Source organism: Balearica regulorum, chromosome 7, assembly GCF_011004875.1.
Source record: "Balearica regulorum gibbericeps isolate bBalReg1 chromosome 7, bBalReg1.pri, whole genome shotgun sequence".
NCBI lineage: Eukaryota > Metazoa > Chordata > Aves > Gruiformes > Gruidae > Balearica > Balearica regulorum.
Genome location: NC_046190.1, coordinates 39,336,446 through 39,361,167, shown reverse-complemented (window position 1 = coordinate 39,361,167; position 24,722 = coordinate 39,336,446). Strand labels below are relative to the sequence as shown.

At 46.0% G+C, this 24,722-nt stretch overlaps 2 protein-coding genes and 1 long non-coding RNA gene across 3 annotated transcripts in view; 2 read left to right on the top strand and 1 right to left on the bottom strand.

The window, feature by feature from the left end:
• The first annotated feature begins 1,716 nt into the window (after positions 1 to 1,716).
• CISD1 (CDGSH iron sulfur domain 1) lies at positions 1,717 to 15,641 on the top strand. Its single transcript, XM_075759013.1, has 3 exons — positions 1,717 to 1,867; positions 7,810 to 8,015; positions 13,439 to 15,641. Exons 1-3 carry the CDS (start codon positions 1,780 to 1,782, stop codon positions 13,526 to 13,528), a joined length of 384 nt encoding a protein of 127 aa, XP_075615128.1. The 5' UTR covers positions 1,717 to 1,779; the 3' UTR covers positions 13,529 to 15,641.
• On the bottom strand, positions 8,012 to 24,426 carry LOC142602662 (uncharacterized). Its single transcript, XR_012836423.1, has 3 exons — positions 24,166 to 24,426; positions 9,829 to 9,866; positions 8,012 to 9,368 (listed from the first exon to the last, which is right to left on the bottom strand). It is a non-coding gene; the product is annotated as an uncharacterized LOC142602662 (long non-coding RNA).
• The window catches only part of IPMK (inositol polyphosphate multikinase), a 44,515-nt gene continuing 43,434 nt past the window's right edge, over positions 23,642 to 24,722 (top strand). Inside the window, exon 1 of the mRNA XM_075759012.1 lies at positions 23,642 to 24,054. Within this exon, the coding sequence (XP_075615127.1) occupies positions 23,823 to 24,054 (232 nt within the window). The 5' untranslated portion in view covers positions 23,642 to 23,822. The remainder of the gene's footprint in view (positions 24,055 to 24,722) is intronic.

Here is a 24,722-nt window from a genome sequence, read left to right as displayed (position 1 = left end):
AATGCTCATGCATTTTGCATCAGTGTTACAAATTTCAGTGGTTAAATAGCTGTAAATTATATCCCAAGACCCAGATACTTTATTCTACTTACCCACCAAAGCCATAGTAATACTTCCCAAAGGAAAAAAAAAAAAAAAAAAAAGTTACTTTCTTCTACTGTATCAGTCTGTACTGTTATTGCTGTTGGTTCTGGGACCCACTGCCCGCTCACAGTCTAAAAATCTGTATTAATTTATAGTATGGCATCCCCAGAAAATAAAGATTCAAATTCCGTACTGATTTACAGCATTACATCCACTGAAAATAAGAAATACCCCCCCCAAGTCTTCTGCGCCAGTGAAAGGCATCACAAAGCCGCCTCTTCGCCAACAGTGTTCAAGAATTTGAAAGTCACTACAAGTTTAGTTAAAATAGAGCTAGATTTTTAGATAAGCTCAACCCACTGCTTAAAAAGTGAAATTTCTTATTGAATTTCTTCTGCTTATTGCATTGTGGGAAACGTTCTGAGTGCTTGGACAGCACGAGGGCGACAGTACTGGCAGGTTTTGCCTTTGATAAGCAGGTGCAGCACACTACTGACCACCAGTCAGCTGGGCCTGCGATCCTGCACAGAGCTACGGCGACAGCTGGCAAAGCTGAGAGCCTCTGGAAACCTGGGTTTGGGTTTTGGTTTTTTTCCTCCTGCTCAGAAAACAGAGCAGCTGGGAGAAAATGTTTCTCTAAAAAGCATGTGACCTTATCAAACTATTGAGTAAGAATCCAGCTGACAGATCTGGCAATAAAAATGATGTAGTGAAATAATAACGGTATCTTAAACAGGATTAAAGTATAACATTTTACTAGTTATTTCAAAGAATATTTTTTTTTCTTCCGTTGTTCTTATCTATATATTCAGAATCTAGCTAAACTCCAAACAGCTAGATCTTGTTAGGTACCAAGTGCAAATATGCCAAGGTAATACAGTTAGGAGAAAGAAATACCTAGTCTTTTTTCTTTTTCCTTGCGCGGTAAGGCCTCATTGCATTTCTCATGCCTAAAAACAAGCACCATCTCAAAATATTTGGTCAGCAACCTCAGCTTGAAAAGGAGGCATTTGACAGAAACGTCACATTTACATCAGCAGAACACGCGAACAGCATCTACAGACAAACACGGAGAGGGATCTCCTGGAGGAGAAGGCGTGCAACGGGAGCAGCAGCAGGCCCGCAGCACCAGAGGCGCGTCCGCTGCCAGGGCGGAACCCGCGGGCAGCGCCGTCCGGCCGCGCTGCTGGGACTGCCACCGCCCCAGCGGGGGACGGGCGGCGGCGCCCGGCTCCGTGCGGACAGCGGCGGCGCTGCTGCCCCCTGGCGGCCGGAGGTGCGCACTGCGCCCCCGGCCGCGCCTGCCACAGTTGAAGTATTTCTTTACGCTGTATTTTGTGGGTGGGCTTTGTTGTTGTTGTTGTTGTTGTTGTTGTCCTTTCCCCCTGGGAATTCTGTGGGCGACCGGGAAACTCAAGTGCTGTTGAGCCGTTTGCGTTCAAAGGACAAAAAGGCGTTTGAAGGTCACGTCCTTTGCAGGCGTGCCGAGACGTGAGGAGGAGGAGGAGGAGGAGGAAACTCACCGCGTGGGGCTTCAGAGTTACAGCGCCTGGGCCGCGGATCCGTGAACGGCAGGTGCCGCATGCGGGACGCTGTACGAAGGAATTAGCGGTTCGGTTTAATAGGGGATATGGTTGGGGAGGCCTTTAAGGGGCGGGCCCGGCCGCCATCTTGCGGCAGGGAGGTTGGTGGCGCATGCGCGGTGGGGTGTGCGGAGCTGCGCGTGCCCTCTACGACGTCGGAGCGGGAGCGATGGGGCTGGGGCAGAACTCCGCCGTGCGGGGTAGGGCCGCGCTCGGCGGGGGACGGAGGGTTGGGAGGGGGGTGGCGGAGGGTTGGGAGGGGGGTGGCGGCTGTGTGTACCCTGTGCACCGGCCGCGGGGATTGGGGGGGGGGGGGGGGGGGAAGCAGCGGAGGGGGCGCGGCCCCGTCCCAGCCCACCCCGTCCCGCCTATTCGCGGCCCGCCGGACCCCCCGGGGACAAAATGGCGGCGGGGAGGCGGGTGCCCCCCGGCGCGCGCCCGGAGGTGGCGGGTGCGCTGCTCCATGGCCGGCTGGGGAGGGCGAGGGGCGGCGGGTCCTGAGGGATCCTTCCCCCCCCCCGGGCCCGGCCCGGCCTCGCCCCCTGTGAGAACGTCGAGCCAGGCCCTCGTGTGCGCTTCGCCCCTCGGAGCCGGCCCCGGCCACCCGCCGGGTTTTTTTGCGATGGGGAACGGGCCCTTTCAGGCGCCGGTGGTTTATTTCTGCCTTTCCCCCCGCCGCTTCGCCTTTGTTCGGGCACCGTAGCTTACGTGCAGCCACCGAGTGTAAATTTCATGAAAACCTGTAAATGTGGGGGGGTTTAATTTATCCTCAAAGCCCGATACTGTCGAGTAGGGGTCTCGGTGATATTTGCGCTGTGTGATGATTGAGCTAAACCATGCCTGAAGTGGCCTTGTGCGTTTTAAATGCTCTTGGGCAACCGGGTAGGATGAAAGGGTTGGGATGAATGGAGGACAAGCTGGAGTGCTGAATTACTTGATTTCTTTAGAAAAAATGAGCTTCACCTGTATGGCTGTGGCTTCCAGTTGCAAAGCTGCTCATGGTTCATGCCTCTAAGTTGGGAGACTCCATCCAGGTAGATTTATTTTTTTTAAAATTTTTTTAGGAGGGTTTTTGGGGTACACTGCTGGTACAGAGGATGTTGACAAAGGCATTGCTATAGTCTAAAGTGGGTTATAGTGGTGGAAGGCTGTGCTTATTAAAATAATCAAACCAAAGCCCCGAGGATGACTTGATAATAGCTTGCAGCCGGGTTGCGTTCCCAACAGCAGCTCACTGTTATGTATAAGCTTTCAAGAATTAGAACGGTTCCTCTATGCTAGAAACTGAGAAGAAAACTTAGTTTGTGGGGGAAGGAGAAGAGCGTGCTCCTATTCAAACCGCGATTATGTTCCTTATCCCAGGAGAGCAGGGGAACAGCCGATCAGAGCAGTCTGGAGGGTGCTTTGTTTAGGAGGAGGCAGCGACATACAGTTAATGTGATTTCTGTCAAGATTATGCTTGATCAGCACCTGGCGACCGGCAGGTCACGGCTCTGTCTTCAGCTTGTGTGTTTCTCAGACTGATGACTTTTGGAAGTCATATTAATGCCTGTTACCTAGAGAAAACTAGAAACCAGAAACTTCCTATGTTTTTGTGGGATTTAATTCCTGGAAGCAATCGGAGAGTTAATTGTTTCTGTGTATATTGGTGTGTGTTTGTGCCACAAGTTTACCCTTTGGAAGTTAGTGAATAGGGCAGCTAGTGCTTTTTGTTGTAAGTAATGTGGTTGTTTGCAGGTGTGACCTGATCACGGTCACTCACCTGCTGCTGCTTATTTGCCAGATCCAACAATCTTTCTCCCTCAGGTGGCTTCTTTACCTTATGGTTTTAGTTAAATTAAGCCTGTCAGTTGTAATCCCATTTCTTGTGGATGCTGTGAAGTGGTAGAAGTGACTTTATCTGCTTGATTGGTTGGCTTTTACTCTTAGGTTTTCGGTTATCCTCAGGGAGCAAGTGCTACGTGTTTCTCCAAGCATGGCTTGCAGAGAGGTGGCTTTTCGTTGTGGGCCGTTACTGGACTGTCATAAACAACTCTTGGACAATAATAGCCTCTTCATTGCCAACAAGAAGAGGAGAACAATGCTTGAAAGTTATAAGCACTTCTGAAGACCAAAAAAATATGGATTTTCATGTCTGGAGTTATTAATTTGTAGCTGACTTTCAAATAACATGAACTTTTAAGCAGCAGAGGTAATTTGAAAATTGCTTCTTAGGACTGTCTTGGAATAACTTTGTAGGGGTGCAGTTATTCCCCATGTTGTTGCCAGTTCCTGGAAAGTAAATTGATAACGTTTCCTAACAAGGATTGTGTACTCCTGGTGGAGCCAAGACGATCTCAGTTTCTTTGTGTGCTTGTCAGTGCAGATGGTAAATGTGTGTTCTACCTGCAGATAGAATCTGAGCTCTCTGGTAGATCCTAAAACAACTTCTATAGCCTAGATCTGGAAACATCCAGAGCAATTTCTTAGCTGTTAAGGGAGAGGAGGAGAGAGAAACTTTGTGGTCCAAATCTCTTGTTCATTAGGATATGTCCAAAGAATATAAAAGAAAATAAATTCCTACCATTGGCTTGTTGCTGTTCTCTTCTGATTTTTTTTTTTGTTTACTTCTGTGCACTGCCAGTTCTCCTGGGATTGCATTCTTTGGACTTCTGTTTCCTTCTTTTCATTTCTCTTCCCTTCTTTTCTCTCCTCTGTGTGTTAGTTTTTCTGGCATTTTAGCCAAACCTTTTCCATTGTATAATGCTTATAACATTGAAACAATTTCTGTGCTGTATTAGGCCTGTAGTGTCTTGTCCTGTTGTGACTTGTAACCATTGTGTTTTGGTATTGTACCAGATTTGGGATTTCTTTAATAATCACTCAAAAGTTGCTCTTAGTTTTGTTATTTTAAAAAGAAACAAACCCCCTTGACATTCCACATCAATGTCACTCTGTTAACAGACGCCTCTTCAAGTAATACATGCGTGACCATAGGAGTTTGGCAGCTTACTGTGGAATTGGCACCGGAGGCCTCTTGAAACAGTTTAAAGTATTTAAAAACTTCTGAAAACTGTTTTCCTTCCAGGTGCAGTTTTATGGCTAACTTAGTCTGAAAGATGAAATGGGCATTCCAGCTCTTCCAGATCTGTTTGTGAAACAAAAACAACAGTTGACAACAAAACTTACCACCGAAACCTTGCAGGGTGACATCATCGTAAGAGAGTCCATTTGTTAAATTCAAATAGCTTTCATAAATTTCCATTATGTTTATTAAGGCAATGCTGAAATTTAAAGAATAGACTGCTTTAAATGTTTGGACTTCCTGTATTATTGGTTGATGTAATTTTCCACCCTGATATGACTCCAGAGAAGAGATTGAAAAAAAAGGTACTACAGTGAAAAAGACACTGTGATCTATTATAAGAAAAAAAAAAACAACAAAAAACCAAACATAAAAAAAAAACCCAAAAAACAAACATAAAGCTGTTTGTATACAATCTGCCCACGTGTGTAACAGATGAATCTGGCCTTTGGCAGAATAAGTAGAGGGTTATTGAAACATGAAATGACAATGACTTTAAATCAATGATCTCTGCTTGCGCACAGCACATCCAGCTCCGCAGTTACCTGGTAGGTGGCCTGAGGGATGGTCAGAGGGATCTGGGTTCGCTGCAGAAGTGCAGAACAGCTCTTCTGAATGCGCTGCAACGCTACTCAGTTTTAGTACAGACTGCTCATGCTGTGAGTTGTAGAAGTATTTTAATCATCAGAATCTTTTCCTCTGCTGGCTTGTTAAGCCGACCTGGACTTTTGGATAGGCGCAGTAAAAGATTAGCTTCCTTAATGTGCAGCACCTTAAAGGATGGTTCAGTTATAGGAGCCATCCTTGGGCTTCATTGAAGTCACTCTTTGCCCTCCATTTCCTGAAGGGAATGGATACAGTTTATCACCCTCCCTTCATCAGTTATTTAAAAACCTTGGTTAAGGCTTGATCCATTGGCAATACATCAGTTAGCACCTTGGGCAATCCTTGCAACTGCTGCTTTTCTGAAATCCCCAGTATGGGCAGTCCCTGTTTTGCCTGCAGCTGTTGTAGCTGCACCTGATGTTTCATCAGAAATCCCTTCAAACTTGTCAGACCCAGCTTGTCCCTGAACTGGCTGGGTACCTCATCCCTGCCACAGCCCTGCTCTGCTGGGGGAAACATGCTCAAGCAAGAAGGGGAAAGGGTGCTGCAGACTCTCTGTGGTGGCTTTCCTTGGAGGAAACCTGCTGTGGCTCTTCTTTGGATTAGTTTGGGCTGTTTCATTAAATTAAAGCAGATTTTTGTAGACTTTCTTCTTTAATTTCACCTCCTCACTTCTTTACCCTGCCCTATTAAAATTAATGCATTACTCTGGCTAGTTTGTAGTGGGGAGATAAAGAGGTGAGAACTCGCTGGATGGATATAAACCACTGAATTCACAATATATTCTCCGAGGCTTTAATTGTTTTAAGGAGTTTGGGAGCAGGGAAACATGCCCTAAATTCTTTGATGTTAAAAATATTTTTCCGTATCTTGATATCACCCTGTTGTTACAGGCAGAGTTTGTCGCTCATTTGCAGGGGAGAGCTCAGTGTATGTTGGTCTCTTCTTCTTCATTTACTAAAAAAAATGAACTCTGTAGGATTTCTGCGTCTTTTATTCCTTTAATAAGACTCTAAAGGAGTGCCTGCCTTCCCTGATCTTACAGGGCTGCAGACATCTTGCAAATATTGGTCTAACTCCAGGTACTGCTACATCCAGACCCTTGTGGATCAGCATGGTACGTAGGAGCTAATGCAATGTTTTAGCTGAGGAAAGGCCTTGGTGTGGGTTTTAGAAAACCTTTTTGATCCTTTTAGTGCAAGCTCACAGTGGCAATACAGCAAGTCGGTTAGCCGTGGGACATAGCAAGGACAAAGAAAGGCTTTTTGTTTCTTCTTACCCTGTAGAGTTAATGTAGTAACGTCTTGCCCCACAGATGCCATGTGGCTCGGCGTCTGTGAAATCCAACGCAAAGATTGAAAGGCAAGATAGACATTCCCAACTGGAGGCTGGTTGAGTTTTCTTAAGTTGTGTAAATGTGCTAAAACTTACGTTCCTGTTTGACTTATGTCTGTAGAATCGGATAAACTCTGTATGTACACTTTAGGAGTAGATGTGTGAGTAGAAATGGTGTATAAAAAGCAAAAGAGGAGCAGCCACCTGCAGCTCGGAGACAGGGCCAGAGCTGTTGGCACAACCAGAACCTTTGGGCCAAAGTTCAGCGTATTTTCATGAAGCAGAGGGCAAACAATAGACCCACAAAAAAGGAGGAAAACTCCTTGCAGAACAGGAAATTATACCAAGTGAGTGAGACTGCGAAGATTTTAAGAGGTATCTGGGCAGTGGTGGGGGGAGTGAGGATGGGAGGTGGTGAAAAGAGGATTTTTTTTAAATGGAAGTTGTCTTTCAGAGAGTCAGGACCTAATCCAGTTAAAATAAACTCGTGCTATTATTCTTCCATATAATCTTTTTAGATCCATATTCTTTCCTGTACACCACAGTAGGGATTTAATCTAAGCTGGCTTTTGTTACTGAAGTGGTAGTATATTAAGTAATTTCCCCTCTGCCAAACACCTGTTAAGATTTTTAGTCGCAAGATGCGTTACATCAAAAGCTATTCAGTAGCCATACCCTGGGGGGGATCTTGCTTGGGTTGGTGATGCTGAGCATTCTTCCTTAGTGACTTTCCTGCAACTGAAACAAACAGCTGGGATTTTTGCTGCTATGGGGTGTACTTGTAGCTGGCTTAACGCGCTGAACTTGGAAACACTGTATTTCCAGTGTTGGTATCCCAGGTTCCCAAATAAAAGGTTAAAAAACCCTCCAAACCCTGCCGGGTTAATCCTGACCCTTGTGTGGAAGGGATTGGGGTTAAGGAGAACTCTGATCAGGAGAAAGGAGTAGATTAACTAGATGAGTGTCAAAAGAATATATTCTTCTAAAGGACTGCAATACCACTACAGAACAAAAAGGTCTGTCGGAAAACAGACCACAAGCATGAAGACATTTACTACTGAGTAGTTTTAATAGAATGTTGTGGTCAGAAAGTGAGTATATCCCTTTTTTTTTCTTTTTTTTTCTCTTTTATTCTAGTTGAATGGATTGCTGCAGTCTCCTTAGCTGCCGGAGCAGCTGCTGTTGGGTATCTAGCTTACAAAAAATTTCTCTCTAAAGACAAATGCTGCAAAGCAATGGTGAATCCCCATATCCAGAAGGATAACCCCAAGGTAGTCCATGCGTTTGATATGGAAGATCTGGGAGACAAGGCTGTGTACTGTCGTTGTTGGAGATCTAAGAAGGTAAGAGAAGAATAAATGGTCCATTTTCATTCATGTGCATGCATCTTTCAACAAAACTATTTTCAAACTGCTTTGTTTAGAGGAAACTAGCTTTGCACCTAAACTATTCTGCGGCGAGATGCAGCAGTATTTTAATCCATAAATCTATGTAGATTTATACTGTCACTCAGAGTAAAGCCGGCAGATCAGCACTAATAGCAAACAAAATCTTTCAGTAGTTGTGAAGAAGCAGATTCCTTGAAAGGAGAGCTGCCGTATGGAGCAATCACAGTCAGGAATGACAGATGCCATTTTGTGTGCTGCCTTTGCTAATCCCGACCTTATACAAAACTACTGGCCTGTTAGCAGTAGGAGCTCAGGAACCACAGTCTGAGAAGACCTTAAACACTTTTTACCCAAAGAAGTTGGAAGCCTGAAAATACCTTGCTATTAGTTCATGGTGTTAATAACACAAATCCATTTTAAAAGTCCCTTGGTATACCAGAGCTGGTGTCAAAGTGTCACTTGCGGTGTCTGAGCCCATCATTAACTCTTGTAGACAGGGTGAGTGCAGAATGATTTAGGAAGAGCCTGTCTTGAACAGTTGATACTACGGTGGTAGTGCTGTTCTGTCCCGAATATATTGTTGTAGTAGTGCTGTGCACTGTAGATAGCCACCTTTTTCCACTTGAATGAGTACAGCAGTGAATTGTTTCCAGTGGTGATGAAGGTAATCTAAAAAAGTCATTGTGGTTAAAAGCTTTTGAAGAATCTAGACAGATGACTTAATGCATTTGTGCCTTAGCAACTCAAAATAGTTATATGGGTAATCCTACAGTAAAGCCGGTGAAATCATGATGGCATACTTTAAGCCTGTATTTTTGAGCAATTAAGAGTCTGACCTAGATACCGGTCCAACTTACTTGCGTATGAAGTTGGGTTGTCTCAGTTGCCTAAAGTTAGTGGTAAGCATGATACCTGGCCTTTCAATAACACTAAAATTGGATTTAAATCTGAGGTAGAGAAGCATGACATTGGGTGTAGCTGCGATCTGTATAATTTATCTGTAGTGGTAGTTCTCAGATCTGTAAGGAGAGAAAGCAGATATCATGAGTAGTCCTTTCCGTTTGCCACTGGCACACATTTAAAGGCTTTTTTAGAAGTCAAGGTGACAATGTGCAGAGACTGAAATAATACAAACTTTCGAAGTCAGATGACTGAGGCCAACTGCCTTGAAATCCAGCTTGCTCTCCATCCATTGACTGCATACTGGACTTCTCAGGCCTTAGACACGGGTCTGGTCAGGCCACACTCTGGAGTTTTCCAGGTACTGTAACTTTCAGTTCTTGCTCTTGTCAGATCTGACTTCATTACCTTGTGGGTGAAAATAACTCAGCAAGTTACACGTTTGTAGCTGTGTTTGGTTTAACACTAAAACACTACTGAGGGTTAAACAGCATCAGGACTGGATTCTGAAATAGTCCTGTGGAGATGGGCTTGTCTTTGCTCTGTCCAGAGTCTGAACAGAAAACCAAAATTCCACATCCCCCCACCGTTGCCACACTGTGCTCCGTGGATGAAGTTACATACCGTATGATTATACAACAGGGAAGCGTGTACATTTACGTGCAGTGCCGACGGCTGTGTAGCATGCAGGTATCATGCATGTGTATAGCAGCATTGCCGCTATATCTTTGTGGTAAGTCTCAATTGACAGCCAGAATCCAGCTTTGGAGGCTGCTGCAAGGGCTGCAGCTTCAGAAAATAAAAAGGGGGAAGAGAAAGGCTGCTCTAAGTATCTGCACTTTGTTTTAATACTTAAATTTGGATTTACCTTGGTTTGCAATAGTGTAGGCACCTCCTTCAGTGCTCCTGGGGAAAAAAAAGAAAAAAAAATCAACAAATCCTGATTTGCACTTTGGTGTTTGTCCTTTTTGCTTCCTACTCTGTTTTCTAAACAGGTTGCATTGCAGCTCCTGCCAATATTCTAGCTATCGTTTGATACTATTTTTTTTGGTGTGAAAGAAAAATCTTTAGTAGTACATTTTGGCATATATTGAAGGGGTGTTGTCAGTTTAGGAACATGCTGTCCTACTGAGTTAGGGCTCTGTAATCAACACCCTAAAAGGAAGTAGATGGGGCTACCTTATGATGAGTCCGTTATTAGAACTCTGAAAGGTCTTGTGAAGGCATTAAGGAGGTCAGTGGAAGATTTTGAAGGCCTTTGTTCTCTTTTACTGATGCTTAATAATGAGTATTTTAATCAGCGTGTTGTGCTTCAAAGACCACAGTTTCCAGTTTTGCTGCCTTCCTCTTGCCCTGATCAGTTGACCTTGTATGGTGGGTAGCATGGTCTTTAAGATGGTGTGCGTGCTCCTTCTCATGTTCAGTTATTGCCAAGCAGTAATAAAATACAGAGACATTCTTCATCATTCTCACATGCTTGTCATCTTTGGAAGCGGTTAGCTAGCATTATCTGTTTCTTACAGTTCTCAAACTAAGATCCTGTTAAAACGTGTAAGGTAATATTTATATGATGGCAAAATGGTAGAGTGCGTGTGCTGCCAGTGCAGGGGATTATAATTACTTCCAAAGCAGTAAGTACCCACTGTGTTTTTGTTAAATAAGTGATGTATGGGGATCTCTGTTCTACATACAGGTTAGAAGAAACATCCTCTTGTATCGATTGATTAAGCACTTCTCATCAGGTTTAGCCTCATCGGAGGCACGAGGCCGTTACAAGAACCAAGTAGTGGTATAAGCCATAGGATATTTCTGTGTGTACCGATGGTGTATGTGCGCTACAGCTGGCTTCGCATGGCGTTCCTCCTGTACGGGGAATAAAAACCAGTTGGACTATACCAGGGTGTTCTGGAGTAACTCTTTAAAAAGGAGCAAGATTATTTTCTTTTTTTGTTTTCCTTCTGAAAAAGTATACTTCAAAGGCTTTTTGTTTTGTGTTCGCCAAAATCACCCATGGTATCTTTAAATAAGTCCGTCTTGGGATGTAATTATCTGTTAAAGTAGGTGGTAGGTAGTTCTTTAAATGGCCCTTTCCTATTTGGTGGTGTGCTCTGCAGGCACTTCATAGCACTGCTTGTCAAGTTTTGTGGAAAAGCCCAGTGTTCAAATTTATCAGTGTAGAGGCAAGAGTTTTGTCTTAAAACCAAACTGTAATTAGACTCAAATTAGAACATTTGTTTTCTTACCCTTCTGCATTTTGAAGTGTGTGAGCCGGGGCGAAAAAATCATTTGCTTTCTTTTGCAATGACCTGCAACCTCTCTGTCTTCCAGAGAAGTATTAGTCCCCAGGCTGTAGGTCAAGGAATACTGCCGCAGAACATCAGAAGAAATAGTGGTGGAGAATCTAAACCTGTTCATTGTCAATGGAAATAAGCCGAGTTGTCCAGTTCACTGCACGCTTCCCTCGGGGTTTGAGATTTGGCCGCTATTGCTAGCATGCTTTATCTTAATCGAGGATGAACGTGTTCTGTCAGGCCCAGGATCCATCTGTTCAGTGTCTGGTCTTCAGTGTGACCAGTTGGTCTGGCAAGTGGTGGTGGCAGCTGGGTTTTTTTCCTGAGAAACTCGAATCTAGTGTCCTAGCCTTCGGGAGCCAGTGGTTCCGAGACCAGCTTGACCCAGAGGATGAGTCAGAGTTGGTAGCTGTTAAAGATGTCTTGATGCCATCTGAAGCCTGTGAATTCCACCATTTTTGTCACTTGCAAACTTGAAGTGATGATATTGCTGTAGCTGGACCTTGGGCTTGCCTCCTTGGGGCATGTGAGATGTTAATGTCTGATGGAAGCTGGGTCAATGCTTCTGTGAAGACCAGCAAATTGTGGTGTTGCATGGAAACAAAACTGGCCCGGGAAGATCTGGGTTGGAAGCGGGTCAGTGTCCCATGAACATATGATCTTGTTTGCTCAGAATTTTTCCCAAGTATCTGTCAGTACCTACTCACTGAGTCACAGATGACTGATGTGATGATAAAGTTCCTGCATGAATCAGCTTACATGATTATTCTCTGAATTCAGGGTTTCTTTATTTGGAAGCGTCACCTGCCATTTATAGCGTGGGTTTTGACATTTGGTAACTGTGAAAAACAAAAAAATCCCCATTTCCCCTCTCTCCCCTCCACTACCCCCCCTCCCCAACACGCTACCCTACAGGGCATATGACTTTATTTTTAGAGCTCTGGGAAATTTTTTTACAAGTATATTGTCTTCATTATATTGTTTTCCTGCAGTACTTTGAAGTCTTTTATTCTAACTACGTGTGGGTGACAGGGTGTTTGTTTTTTTCAAGGGCTATGACTGAGGTATGAACATTGGGATCAGTGGAGTGTCAAAGACTTTGTGACTGTACTGTGAGGGAATATTGCCCTTGCAAAGGCAGCAGCTGAGTAATGCCCAACTTTGATTCCCATTACTTCTAAGCAAACAAAATAGTAACTGAATGCAAAATACTGGTGTGTGATTTCTGTGATCATTTCCTCTGCGGAGGAGGCATAGCCCTGAAAACACTTCCTTGAGAAGTGATGGGATCTGACCTCACTCTTGTTGCTTCACAGAACGTCTTTCAGCTCTCGGACGTGAAAAGAGCTGCCCAGGAGCAGAGTGGTTGTGACTGGTCTGGGACCTGGGCACTTAGAGCTGGCTGAAGGAGTCCCTGGGGGTCTTGCTCTGACCAGGCTGTTCCAGGAGGGGCTTTTTTATGGAACAAACATTTCTTCAAATTGCTTCCTCAGTGCTACCCTTAAAACTCCCTGATGAATAGCCATGTCAGTTGGAAGGGCAGTTTATTTCCATTAGCAGGTCAAAATCCTAATGTCAAAGCCAGCTTGTGCAGAGCGACCTTTGTGCTGATGAGAGAAGCCAGCTGTGTCAGGAGGAAGCAAAGGCAGCTTGCCACTCTAGCTGTCTGGAGGCAGGACTAATATGTAGGTGTCTCTCTTAAATAAGACATGAGCTAGGGAAACTGTCCTTTTACTCCTCATGTGCTACAGAAAACCAGGAGAAAAAATTTGGCAAAGGCTCTCCTCCTGTTTCTCTTCCTCACCTCACTTATCTTCTGTAACTGCACTCAACTCTGGCTGTTGCCCAGGAAAACAGAGCGTTGGGGCAAGGCTGAGAGCAAGATACTCCAGGTGGGTTACGGCTGAAGGTCAGCACGGGCGGCACATTCCTCATGTTGGCCTGAGGCAGGAACACCAAACAGAGTAGAGCTGAGTTGCTGCTTTTTTCTTAACAAGCCTCTTGTCCGCTCTGCGCTCACGTGGACAGAACTAGCATTCAGGCAAAATTCAGGGAGACCCACGATGCCAGCACAGAAGTTATGGTCTGCGGTCGCAGTGGGTTTAACAAGAAGATGGTCTAATGAACTTTTAACCTTAATTCTGGCTCTGGATGTACTTTAGATGTGTTTATTCTTTCTCTTTTCAGTTCCCGCTGTGTGACGGCTCTCACACGAAGCACAACGAGGAGACTGGCGACAATGTTGGGCCTCTGATCATCAAGAGGAAGGAGGCATAGAGTGGACAGTAGAAGCTACAAAATGAATGTCTGACAAATCCTCTGCTCACTTGTAATTGGGGGAAAACCCACAAATTCTTTGTCATGTCACTGAAGACTTTCCAGTGTAGTACATACATCAGGCTTCAGCATGTGTATTTTATCTGGTGCTTGTCTTGTTTTAATCACTACAATGCATAAGTCACTAAATAGTCATGGTTTAAATTTTTTGTCCTGTAAAGTGTGTGTACCTTCTCATTGAGTATGAAACTAAAATGACGCACAGAATGTACTTCAGCAGAAAATAGGTATTATTTTCAAATACATGTGTACTATTCTGAGGCTATTCAGTAGAAAGTGTGTTCAAAATGTAGATCTTAAAATTCCGGAGGGGTTCTGAAGTCACAGGTCTGGATTGATTTCTGTGTGAAAGGCAGTGGCAGGAAAGAAATCATGGTGCCAAAATGCAGCTTAACCTCTTATTACGCTGCATTTTCTGCAGGTGTCATGTTTGGCCTGTTACACTACTGTGTGGCTTCTGAAAAATAAAATAAAAATTAAAATAGTGAACAATGAACAGACAATATAAAAGGCTTATAGCAAGATGAGGCTAAAAGGCAACTTTACCTTTGATTTTACAGCACTGTGGAAACTTGACCCTACTATGATATGGTATCAAGAACACACTCTTGGAACTGTAGAGCTGTATTTAGAGCAGGATTAGGAAGATGGTCTCTGCGAGAGCTTTCTTAATTGACAAGTGGAATGATGTGACGGGCGGGGGGTGGCAGGGTTGCCTTTGCTGCTAGAAAGCCTTAGTTTCACTTGCAGTCTCTAGCAGTGAAGCTAATTTCCCCAGACCACAGGGTGCTTCTGTGGAGGAACCTATGCTGATTTATTCCAGAATCTAAAATACAAACTAAAACCCCACCCATCATTACTGTCTGCTTCGTCGTTGCTCTGGCTGGTTCCGGAGGACACTTCCCACTGCGGAGGGAGGAGGCACACCTTTCTTACAAAGTGGCCTTAGGCTCTATGTGTCTTAAATAACTCCTGCCTCCCTGGGCTAACTTGTTAATGTGGTTCAGCTAATTTTACCAAAAGAACTGACACGGAAAAGGAAAGGCTTTGGCGACAGCTAGAAACAAGGGGGAAGGGACGGATGAGACAAGGAGAGCTCTTATCCTCCTTTTGCGTGGCACTTGTCTGCCTCGTCTGACGTGGTTGCATTAATGGTTGTCATGTTGGTTTCCTTAAATAGCTTTGATTTATCAACATGCAAATGACTACAAAGCAAAACCCAAAGAGTGAGGTGGCAGAGGGCAGTTTTGTATTAAACCCAATCCATTAGTGTAATCGCAGCCTGTGTAAGATTGAGCTCTTGATGTCCTGGGACAGAGAGACTACCTCAGAGCTAGAGGAAGGGCCTTTTCAAGAAGCTGACGTTTTAACCTGGACCCTTAAGGATTCTTCCAGATGATTTGGACAGTAGAGATTTTATTTAATTTTTTTAGGGGTGTGGTTGGTTTAGCTGGTTAAGATTGAAGAAGATGTTTCACGTATTCTCAGTGTGGCACTTTCAGAGGCTGAGGTCTTTGCTGACTGGTCTGAACTTTGGCAGAAGGCGCAAAGAGTAGAGAAGGTGGCACAGAGGTAGAGAAAGAGGGTTTGCAGGTGGGGGCAACTACTGTCTGTGAGAGACCTCTGCTTGTAAGAAGTTGCAGTCAAATATATTTAGTTGTATCTTTTCTTCCTGTCTTGACCGTAAAGGTACTTGATATTTTTTACGTGGCCGAGTACTGATGCCTATGGAAAGTTGTTTTAACCTTAAATTATCAAATACATTGCTTTTATCCAAAACAAAGTTATTTCTGTATTATTAGACTATGACACTGGATATTTCTGTATTTTTGTCGAATACACATTTGAGCTCATCTGAATCTCGAGGTTGTAACGTCTGTGTTATCTCATGGGTGTGCTGGTTTTTGCAAGGGAGAGTTACACTGCGCTTTACACCAATGCTGCTGTAATTGTAAACCTGTGTCTGGGTTGGGTTTTCCTTATTAGACTTCTTTCTCTGTTAGCAGCAAAGCCTGGCTGCTCTTGAAGGAATAAAAGTTCACTGAAAGCTGCATTAATGTTCCGAGAGATGAAGTCCTGAAGTTTCAAATGAGTCTCCTCAGTCATAAAACTATTTCCTGGAGTTTGGGCATCAGGGAAGTGGGCTCCACGAGAAGTTTTTGTTCCTGGGAAGCAAAGATGCAGAAGCAGAGATTGTGTTCATTTACATCCTGGTGAGTTTGTTTTGGAGAATGTCACATTTCTGAAAGTGGACACAAAGTGGTTAAATTTTATTTCGATGTGCGTACAATTTTCTGTACTGTATCTAAAAGTTCCTGTTACTTGTGTGTGAGCTGTTTGAACGTGATAATGAAAAGAGATAATTGAATTTTGAGTAAACAAGCTTGCCAGTGGTCTGAATGAACATCACAGAGAACATTTCTTTTTTTTTTTCTTCCTTAGTACCATCATAAGTTATCATGTTCTGATGGTCTGAGCGCTTGCCTGCTCCAGTGTTTTCTGAAATCGCTGATCTTGTGCTTCCCTCAAATACTCTCTAGAATATGAAGTGAATTGGTTAGGTTTTACCAGGTTTTAACCGTAAAGAAATTCTTAGGCAGTTTTCACCTCACATTGAAGCTCCTACATGAAAATGTGGTACAAATCCTTCATATTAAAGCCGTGAGGGATTCCTGTCCCAGAGTAAAACTGTATTTCTGTTCTACGTTATCTTTCAACATGTAAGTGTTCATTAGGAAGGTGAACAGATTAAAGTACTGATTCTGCAGTAATTGAGTGTGACTCATCAAAATAGTCTGAATGTCAAATATTCAGGTGCTTCTAGAATCAGCATTCTTGAAGAGGAGACGGCTGTAAGTTCCAGGTATTTTCTGCACGTTTAATTGAAGCTCGGTTAATCTAACGGATGATTATGAATGGTGAGGCAAGCATTGCAATCACAGGCTGGCCCACTAGGAGGAAACAAATGCTGTGCAATGATGGGGGCAAGGCTGGTTCTGAGGGGCTTTTATACACGCATCTATTTATGGGTTTGGGGGTTTTTTTCAGCAGCATTGCTGTCTGTCTGAGCCCAGGCATCTAGAAGTGCTGCGTAAACGTGTTTGGAACTAAGCGGCTTTTCATGCACGGAGGCTCATGCACTTTGTATTCTAGCAGTTGTATCATCAGCCCTTACTAATATTTGCACCATATTGTCGCAGTTTAGACCTTGCTGTGGTGCTGTTGGGGTCTGCAAAATTTATTTTGCACAGTTGCATAGCAGTTGCACTAGGATTTCTCTTTCAGTGTGCTACAGCTAGATAAAGACATGGAAACGTGCGTCACTGCTGTATCACAGTTGCTCACTCCAATAACGGAAGAACATTTAATAATAGCAGGAAGGATAAGAACGTAGGCGTGAAACTAAACATCGGTGTTGCAGACAAACCTCGTCAGCTGGCTTCTCTTTAGCCATGTTGAAGATGGAAGTCTAAATTTGGCTTTTGTTCCAACTCCTGAAGCTTCACAGCTGACAAAACCTACCCCGAGCCCCAGCTGGATTAGGTGGAAGAGCGTGATCTCCCCGTGGCGTGTGGGCAGAGAGGGGATGCCCCGACACGGCTGCCAGCAGGCTGAGTTATCTATCTGTGCTCAGCGTCTCTATCGCAGCCTGCTCAGAACGTTTCATGTGGACCTGCTGATCAGACCAAATGCCTGTCCCATGGTCACTGGTGCGCATTAAGCCCAGCAGTGTCGGATACCCCTTCCCCCAGTTGCTTTCTGCACCCAGGCTTGCTCTCCTGCATTGATGAGGAAGGAGAATGATCATTTTCCTAGAGCCATCGTTAATTTAGGATCGGTACCAGGAGCTGCTGCTTGAAGCTCTCTGCTGCTTGTTTTCTGCTGTCACGGTGATGTAGCTGCACTGCCTGCGGTGCATGGTGCATTTCTCGGGCAGGATGATTTCCAGGAAGCTGAGGCTAATGCAGAGAGGAGCTGAATAAAAACTAAATAACATAAAAATAAATAAATGTGTGGAGAGAAACAAGAAGGGGAAAAAGAAGAAATAAAATGGCAGATGGGAGGAGAGCGTAAGCTAGAAGATTTAATACCATGTAACATTGCTAGGCGGTAGCAAAAAAGGGATAAATGAAATTACAAAAAATGATGCATCACATTGTACAACTGACGCTTTGCTCTATTAAGAGGTATAATGTAAAGTGGCTGTTCATTAGCTTCTGGAGCTAAGCGGTTCTATTAGCCAAAAACTCACTCCTTAGAGCCAAAGGGGTTATGTGCCTTGAGCAGACATCTGCGTTTTTCCTTCCTGAACTGTCTGTGCAATCCCGCAGTGCTGGACAGAAAGCAACGTACGCTCACGCCATGGGTCACTTGTTAGCAGTCTAATGTTCCTCCCCACCTACCTTTGTAAACTGTTTAATTAGATGTGCAATTATAATAAATAGGACTATTTACCGGTATGCTCCCTGAAGTCAGTAAAATCACCGTAGGTTTATGTGATTGTAGCAAAGCAGAATTCAGTCCACCTTTCTCATGTGCAGAAAGGATTTATCGGGGTTCTCAAGGAACTTCTGTTTTCTTCGATACATAGAAGTTGCATATGTCTCACGTAAGCCCAGAGAGATCACTTCTCTCGGTATTTTTTTTTCCTAGCTGAAGACTGAACCATCCCTCCTCTCCAATTTGACATTGCACTGCCCTTAATCCGCTCTCCTCTGCATCGTTTTTGTCATGCAGACTGCAGTTTTCTTTTGGCTTTTTTGAATGCGTGGCACATTTATTTAGAAAAAAAAAAAAAAAGCACCTTCTACTCTCCAGGAGAAGCCTGTGCAAAAAGAGGAGCTTCCCAAGCGTGCCAGAAATTACAGCTTTAATGTGTGAAGCATTCAAAATTCAGCATACTGCAAGGATCTGCTCAGTAGCTGGAATGTTTGTGCTGTTCGGTCAAGTCAGCTGGCAACAGAAAAGCAGCAAAATGAATGATAAGGTCACTGACTGCGTAACTTTTCTCAAATACTTTTCTGCAGCTGGCAAATACCACCATACATGGGTAAGACGTGGTCAAGACGCACTGTCTGTTCACTGCTGGGACTCTTGCTCGAGACTTGCAAAACAACGGCCAGAACAGACTTTCACTTCAGCAATTATTAAATTTGCTGCTCTTTTAAAACAGCGTGATCTTGCTCTTTCAATCTCATTCTTGGCCGCAGCATTTGTGTGGATTAAATTACTTTTTAAGGGTTGAAATCCTGTTGTTTTGCAGGCAAAGTCTGGGAGTAGAATACTGTTTAATAGAAGAGATTTTCTAAAATGCCAGTTGGCAGTGGGTTTAGTCAATAAATAGGTGTTTTATTTTATTGCAGATGGAGGCAATGTAAGTAGCCTCTAGGGAAAGACAAAGAGGCATTTTAAATAAACCTCATGGCATGTTAATCATTTTAAATCAAGTACCAGGGTTATCCTAAAGCATTAGGATGTGACTGGTAAAATGCCACCATGCATTTGTAAAACCTGAGTAACCCCCTGATAGAGATACAAAACCATACTTCAGAAAAAATCTTTGTTTAGAAACACAAAGGGAGTAATCTTTATCTACCTATGAGAACAGGAGATGGTACTAAAGACTTTAATGCCTCTGTTTCAGAAAGCAGCACAACTTCTTGCCCAAGGACGTCAAAGCATACACATCTCGTTGCTGTTTTCTAGGGCTGGAGGCAGCTAAAACATGTTCCACCAATTTAGACTCTCCACAAATCATGGCTTAATTCCATCTTCTGCACCAGTTAATTAATGGTATGTTCCTATTCTCCGTGAGAGACCAGGCGTGGAAGCCGGACTCAATACGTGGCGTGCTGAGGCTACACAGAGCAGCAAAATCACGCCTTTTGTCTTTCTGTCAATGCTCTTCCTGACGTTGCCCAACATTTTGTTGGCTCTTTTTGGCTGCAGATGTACGCCGGGCTGATGATCTCAGACAACTGTCGACAGTGACTTCAGGATCTCTTTCCTGGGCTGTGACAGCCAGTTCTGGGATCAGCATCAAAGAGCTTTGGTTTGGATTATTTTCCCCTACATGCATTAACTTACCATTATCCACCCTGAAGCTCCTCTGTCAACGTTGTGCCTTTCATTCGGTTTTGTGAGATTTTGCGGGATTTCTTTGCCATCGGTGTGGCATTTTACTGCCCTAAGGAGGTCATGAGCATCCGCAGACTTGGAGACTTCGTGCATGCTCCCTTCTGCAGGTTGTGAATGAAGATACTGAACAAAACCAGTCTCAGCACCCACCCACTGCTGCCTCCTCTCCACCCTGAAAGCCCTTCCATTTGCTTCCCACCCCTGAACCTCCTCTCAGTCCAAAAATGAACCTTTCCTCCAAATTCTTCGCTTAGTTTCTCCTACATGGGAAGGTGTCCCTGCCCATGGCAGAGGGTTGGAACTAGGTGGTCTTTAAGGTCCCTTTCAACCCAAATCAGTCTGTGATTCTATGATTCCATGAAACGTACTATATTCTCTCTGGAGAGCTTTAGGTTGGCTTTTGACTCCATCTGTTTGTTTTCATCCTGGAAAACCCCAGATGTACCTGGTTGCCAGGGAGGAGAGTAGTGTCAAAGAGTTTGCATCGGTCAGAGCCAAGTAAAATATTAATCATTGTGGGACCTGATGCCTAAGTGACAAGGCGGTAGCTAGGAAAGAAAGTGGGATAGCAGCACCGTTGAGTTTTACAGCTACAACAGACAAGGGTAGTTTAGATATTCCTTAACAAGAACAAAAAAGACAGCACAGAACTGTGAATTTATCAAAGGATTAAAAGCCCTGAGCTATTTTAAGAGTGCGTGATACAGCAACCCTTCTGCTGTGAAACGGCGAGGAAAAAAAAAGAACTGCAACATGGCTACAACTTCCACGCTGCTGTGACGATGTCTGCCGTACACCGAATGAGCAGGACAGGCCCTCCGGCCCACAGAAGCACCACTGCAGATGCTCTCATCTGTCTAGCAAATTATTGGTTTCACTGATCGATGTTTCCTATCAGGACCACACGCACGTACGGTCCAGGTCGGCTCTGCTGCAATCTGTTCGTCCGGCAGAAGCTATGCAAGCGTGGCTGCCTGCTGCAGGAAGTGGCTCTGTGGGCAGCAGGATCCACGTCTCTCGCACAGACCTCGCACAGAAGACGTGGCTCCAGCAGAGAAGCGGTATTTTTGGCAAGAGGAGTGGTATTTTTGGCTGTGAACCCTCCAAAGGGACAGTCAAAAATCCAGCTTGTTGTCAGCATACCTCTAAAGTACCAATATTTTGGCCAAGTCCCGGCTCCGCTAATCTGTTTACCTAATGTCCCCCTGCACTTCCACTGAAGTATGAGCTTATTTCCTGTACTAAACTACTGTGCGTCTTGCGGTTTGTTATTAACTAGCTGTTGTGTTTGAAAAAGGGCTGTATTTCAGCAGAAAGGGATTCTTTTGTAATCCTCGTTCAGTTCGGGGGAGCTTTGCAATTTGCTGGTGAGACATCCTCTTGCAGCTCAAAGTAGTTTGTGCAAACCAAATGCCTGCATAATATTTTCTAGGCACTGTTAGTCTTTACATTTTCATGAAACCGAGTGAGGTACGATTGATTTCCAGCAACAGAAAGAAAGAATAATCCAGAATTAAGGATAATTTTGGCAAATGCATGTTGTTGTGGGGGGGGATTCCCAACCACCTGCCTCTTCTTTACGAGCTGTTTGCAGCCCCTTTCACTTTCTTTTCAAATGCCATTGCACAGCCTGGAGTCGAGAAGTTTCCTTGGGAATCTTGCTGGTGGGTTCAGCTTTCAGTGCAAACTCGTACAGTATCACACTCTGTGGAGAAATTAATTATTTGTCATTTCTGGTATTCTCTTGGTTTCGCTTGTTTTATTTTAGGAGAAGGTCCCAGATAAGATTAGTGAACTTCGTGTGCTGACGTGTGAGGGTGGAATGAGTGAGCAGAGGATAGAGTCTCGCATCACTTGATTTCTATATGCATAAATCTGACTAAAGCAAATATCAGGGAAACAGAAATAGTCAGTGTTTACTTATTCCAATTACTCATGCTTTCATATTTCTTTTAATCCCCTCCAGGTCCAGTTCTGTTAGCTCTAAGGAGATCTAGAAGCTATTAGTTCAGGACTAGGTACTTGAATAGCCTTTAAATTCCAATTTTTTGCCTTTTAATTTTTTTTTTTCCCATTAAGATTTTGAGCTCAGGTAGATCGCAGTGTGAGATGGGCACTCACGCAAGTCTGAAATGGCATCTGTGGTTTTCTCTCTGCATTTAGATCTGGATCAGATGAAGAGTCTCACATCTCTGCAGGGGGAAATATCTTTCCGCAAGGCTCAGGTTGGCATCCGAACGTTGCAGCAGCTGCTGCTGCCGAGACCAGGAGTCTTCTCTCTGCCAGACGTATACCACTTGTGCTTTATTTTCACTTTACTCGTCAGTAATTTCTTTTTTTGTGCAAGGGTTGACCAATCTGTGGTATTTCTCCTCCTGCGTCAGCACCCCCCTGGGAAAATTCAGCATTGGGGAACTGAAGATAGGAGCTTACGCTTGCAACCAGCTGACTCCTAATCTTTAGGGCTGGACAGTAACAAATGATGAGGATATTTGGGAGCGAGAAACATAACTTCTGACCAGCCTTGTTACTTCAGAAAGGATCTTGCTGAGTTGTTACCGCTGTCTTCCCCGTCTTACCCAATTAAGAGAGTGAAACAAATTGTTCCATGGACATGAACTAATGAAACACAGTTTTGATAGGTTTATATGCTGTGCTCAGTTCTCTCACTCTTCAATACTCTCATTTTCCCTGTGACCTTCTGGTTCCTTTGATACTTCAGTTTCCCCAGTAAATCCCCCAAATTGCCATGCAGTTCTCCCAAACACCTGCCATGTCTCCTAACTATGGAATGGGGAAGAGGTGCCATGTAATAACCGAGTTCACGGCATTGTCATTCCTCTAATGTCAGCACTGATTCCTGACATACATCAGCCCATTTTCATAAAAACCTGTGGGAACATCATATATCTGCTAAAATTAATTTTTCTATCTCCATTCTTGTCTTCCTCTTCCTGCATCCTATTAATGCCACACGACTTGATACTGGGAGATACCATGGCAAAAATGCAGGTCTAATACTCACAGAGTTCAGCTGATTTTATAAAGGAAGGAAAGAAACAGCAAAAAGAAAACGCAGTAATGACAGGCTGACAAACAAAGCTGATACATGCCCTAGAGAAAATAAATGTTCATGAAGTCTCCTACCCAGGCAGTGGGCTCTGGGGTCCCGTGAGGGAATGCAGGGCTTGTGCATACCTTCCTCTACCCGGGGTGTGTGTGTGTTAAAATTCAGATCAGAGATCAATCCCTTATCCAGTTTTCATCTGGCACACCCACCTCAAATCAAGACCAGCACCTACGGAGCTTGGTAAGGCTCTGGTTTAGGCTGCTCTAAAGGTCCGTACCCACTTTAAAGGTCTGACACTATTTACATGCCCCAGCCTGCTCTCGCTTCTAGTACCTCTAATATACTGGAGAGAAAATAAACAAATTTCCTCCGATGCCGGGAAATTGATATAAAACGGAGGAGGATTTGGGGCGTACTTCTGGCTACCGGGAACCGGCCTCTGCCCGCCACCACACGCCTCTCGCTGCGCCCGGCAGCACTCTGCCCCCGGAGAGCGGAGAGAGCGAACCCTGGCCCGGGGGCTGGCGGCGGCGGGTCGGGGCGGCGTGGGGATGCCCACGGGGATGCCCACGGGGGTGGCTCGGGGCGGGACCCCGTGCCCTCGGCGGGACGCGCTAGGCCCTGCTGCCTCTGCAGGCGACCGCTGAACCCAGGCGCTGCCCGCCCCGGCCTCACCGGGGCGCCGGGGCCCGGGCGCGGCCTACGCCCGGGGCCGCGCGTCGCTCGGCCGCACCGCCGCCGCCACCACCACAGCGGCGGCGACACCCAGCCGGCCGCGGGCCGGGCCGGGCCGGGCCGGGCGGCGGAGGTGGAGCCGCGTCCGGGGCGGGGCGGCGCCGCGGCCAGTCGCTGCCTCAGCGGCGGGGTGGGCGGTCCGGTGCGGTGCGGAGCGGCGCGGCGCGGGGTGATGGAGCCGCGGGCCCTCACCGCCCGCGCTCCGGTACGCAGCGCCCGCTGAGGCCCGCCCGCCGCCGCCGCAGCGCGGCCGCCCCTCGCCTCCCGCCGCCACTCTTCCACCCCCGGGAAATGGCCACGGAGCCCCCGCGGCCGGTGCCGCCCGCGGCGGGGCGCCCCGAGAGCGGGCACGGGCGCTGCGCGGGCGGCGGGCACGGCGAAGCGGAGGAGGCCGCGGCCCAGCCGGCGCTCGGCGCCTCTCCGGGCCCCGCGGCGGCGGCGGGGGGCCGGCGGCGGGGTCTGAACGGCTGCGTGCCGCTGTCGCACCAGGTGGCCGGGCACATGTACGGCAAGGATAAAGGCGGTGAGCGGCGGTGGGGCGCGGGGAGAGGGGCGGCGGGGGGAGCGGCGGGCCCGGCCGCCTGTGAGGGTGTTTCCCCCCCCCGCCTTCCCGTTTATCTTAATTCTTCCAAACCTGGTTGTGGCGGGGCGGGTCTCGCTTCGATTCTCCTCACGTCCCGCTGGCGGCGGCCGGCAGCTCTGCTGTTGGCGGGGGGGGTGTGGGGGGTGGTGGTGTCGGTGACAGCCGTGAGCCGCTCACCGGCGGCGGGGGACACACACACACGGTACCTCAGGAGCGGCGGGCAGGGCTTCCCGCCTTGGTGGCTGAGCTCCCGCCGCCGGGCTCTGCCCGCCTCCCGGCCTGAGGTGACAGCACCTGCTCGGCCTCAGCGGAGGGGGGGTAGGGGGTCAGTGCGGGGGTGTGGTGGTCACCTCAGTGCTGTGAGGGGTCCGTCTGCCTGGCCGGGGTCTCTGCCTCCCTTCGAGGGCTGGAGGGGCTGGCAGGGCTCACCTGGAGCGCTGTGGGCGGAGAGGAGTCACCGCTGTCTTCTGGTGGTTTTCATAAATGGTGGCGGCTCGTCGGGACGGGATAGTTAACAAGTACCTTTAGGCCACGGGGCTTTTGTAGTGTAGCTTCATTTTAACGGGCACCTTAAAAAGTGGGAATTTAGGTAACAGCATGTCACGGTA

Bases quoted from the DNA above. Each gene is read 5' to 3' on its own strand.
- CISD1 (XM_075759013.1), top strand. From the start codon at position 1,780: ATGCGCGGTGGGGTGTGCGGAGCTGCGCGTGCCCTCTACGACGTCGGA. The intron at 1,868-7,809 runs GTAGGGCCGCGC...CTTTTATTCTAG, and splicing joins GCAGAACTCCGCCGTGCGGG to TTGAATGGATTGCTGCAGTC. The intron at 8,016-13,438 runs GTAAGAGAAGAA...TTCTCTTTTCAG, and splicing joins GTTGTTGGAGATCTAAGAAG to TTCCCGCTGTGTGACGGCTC.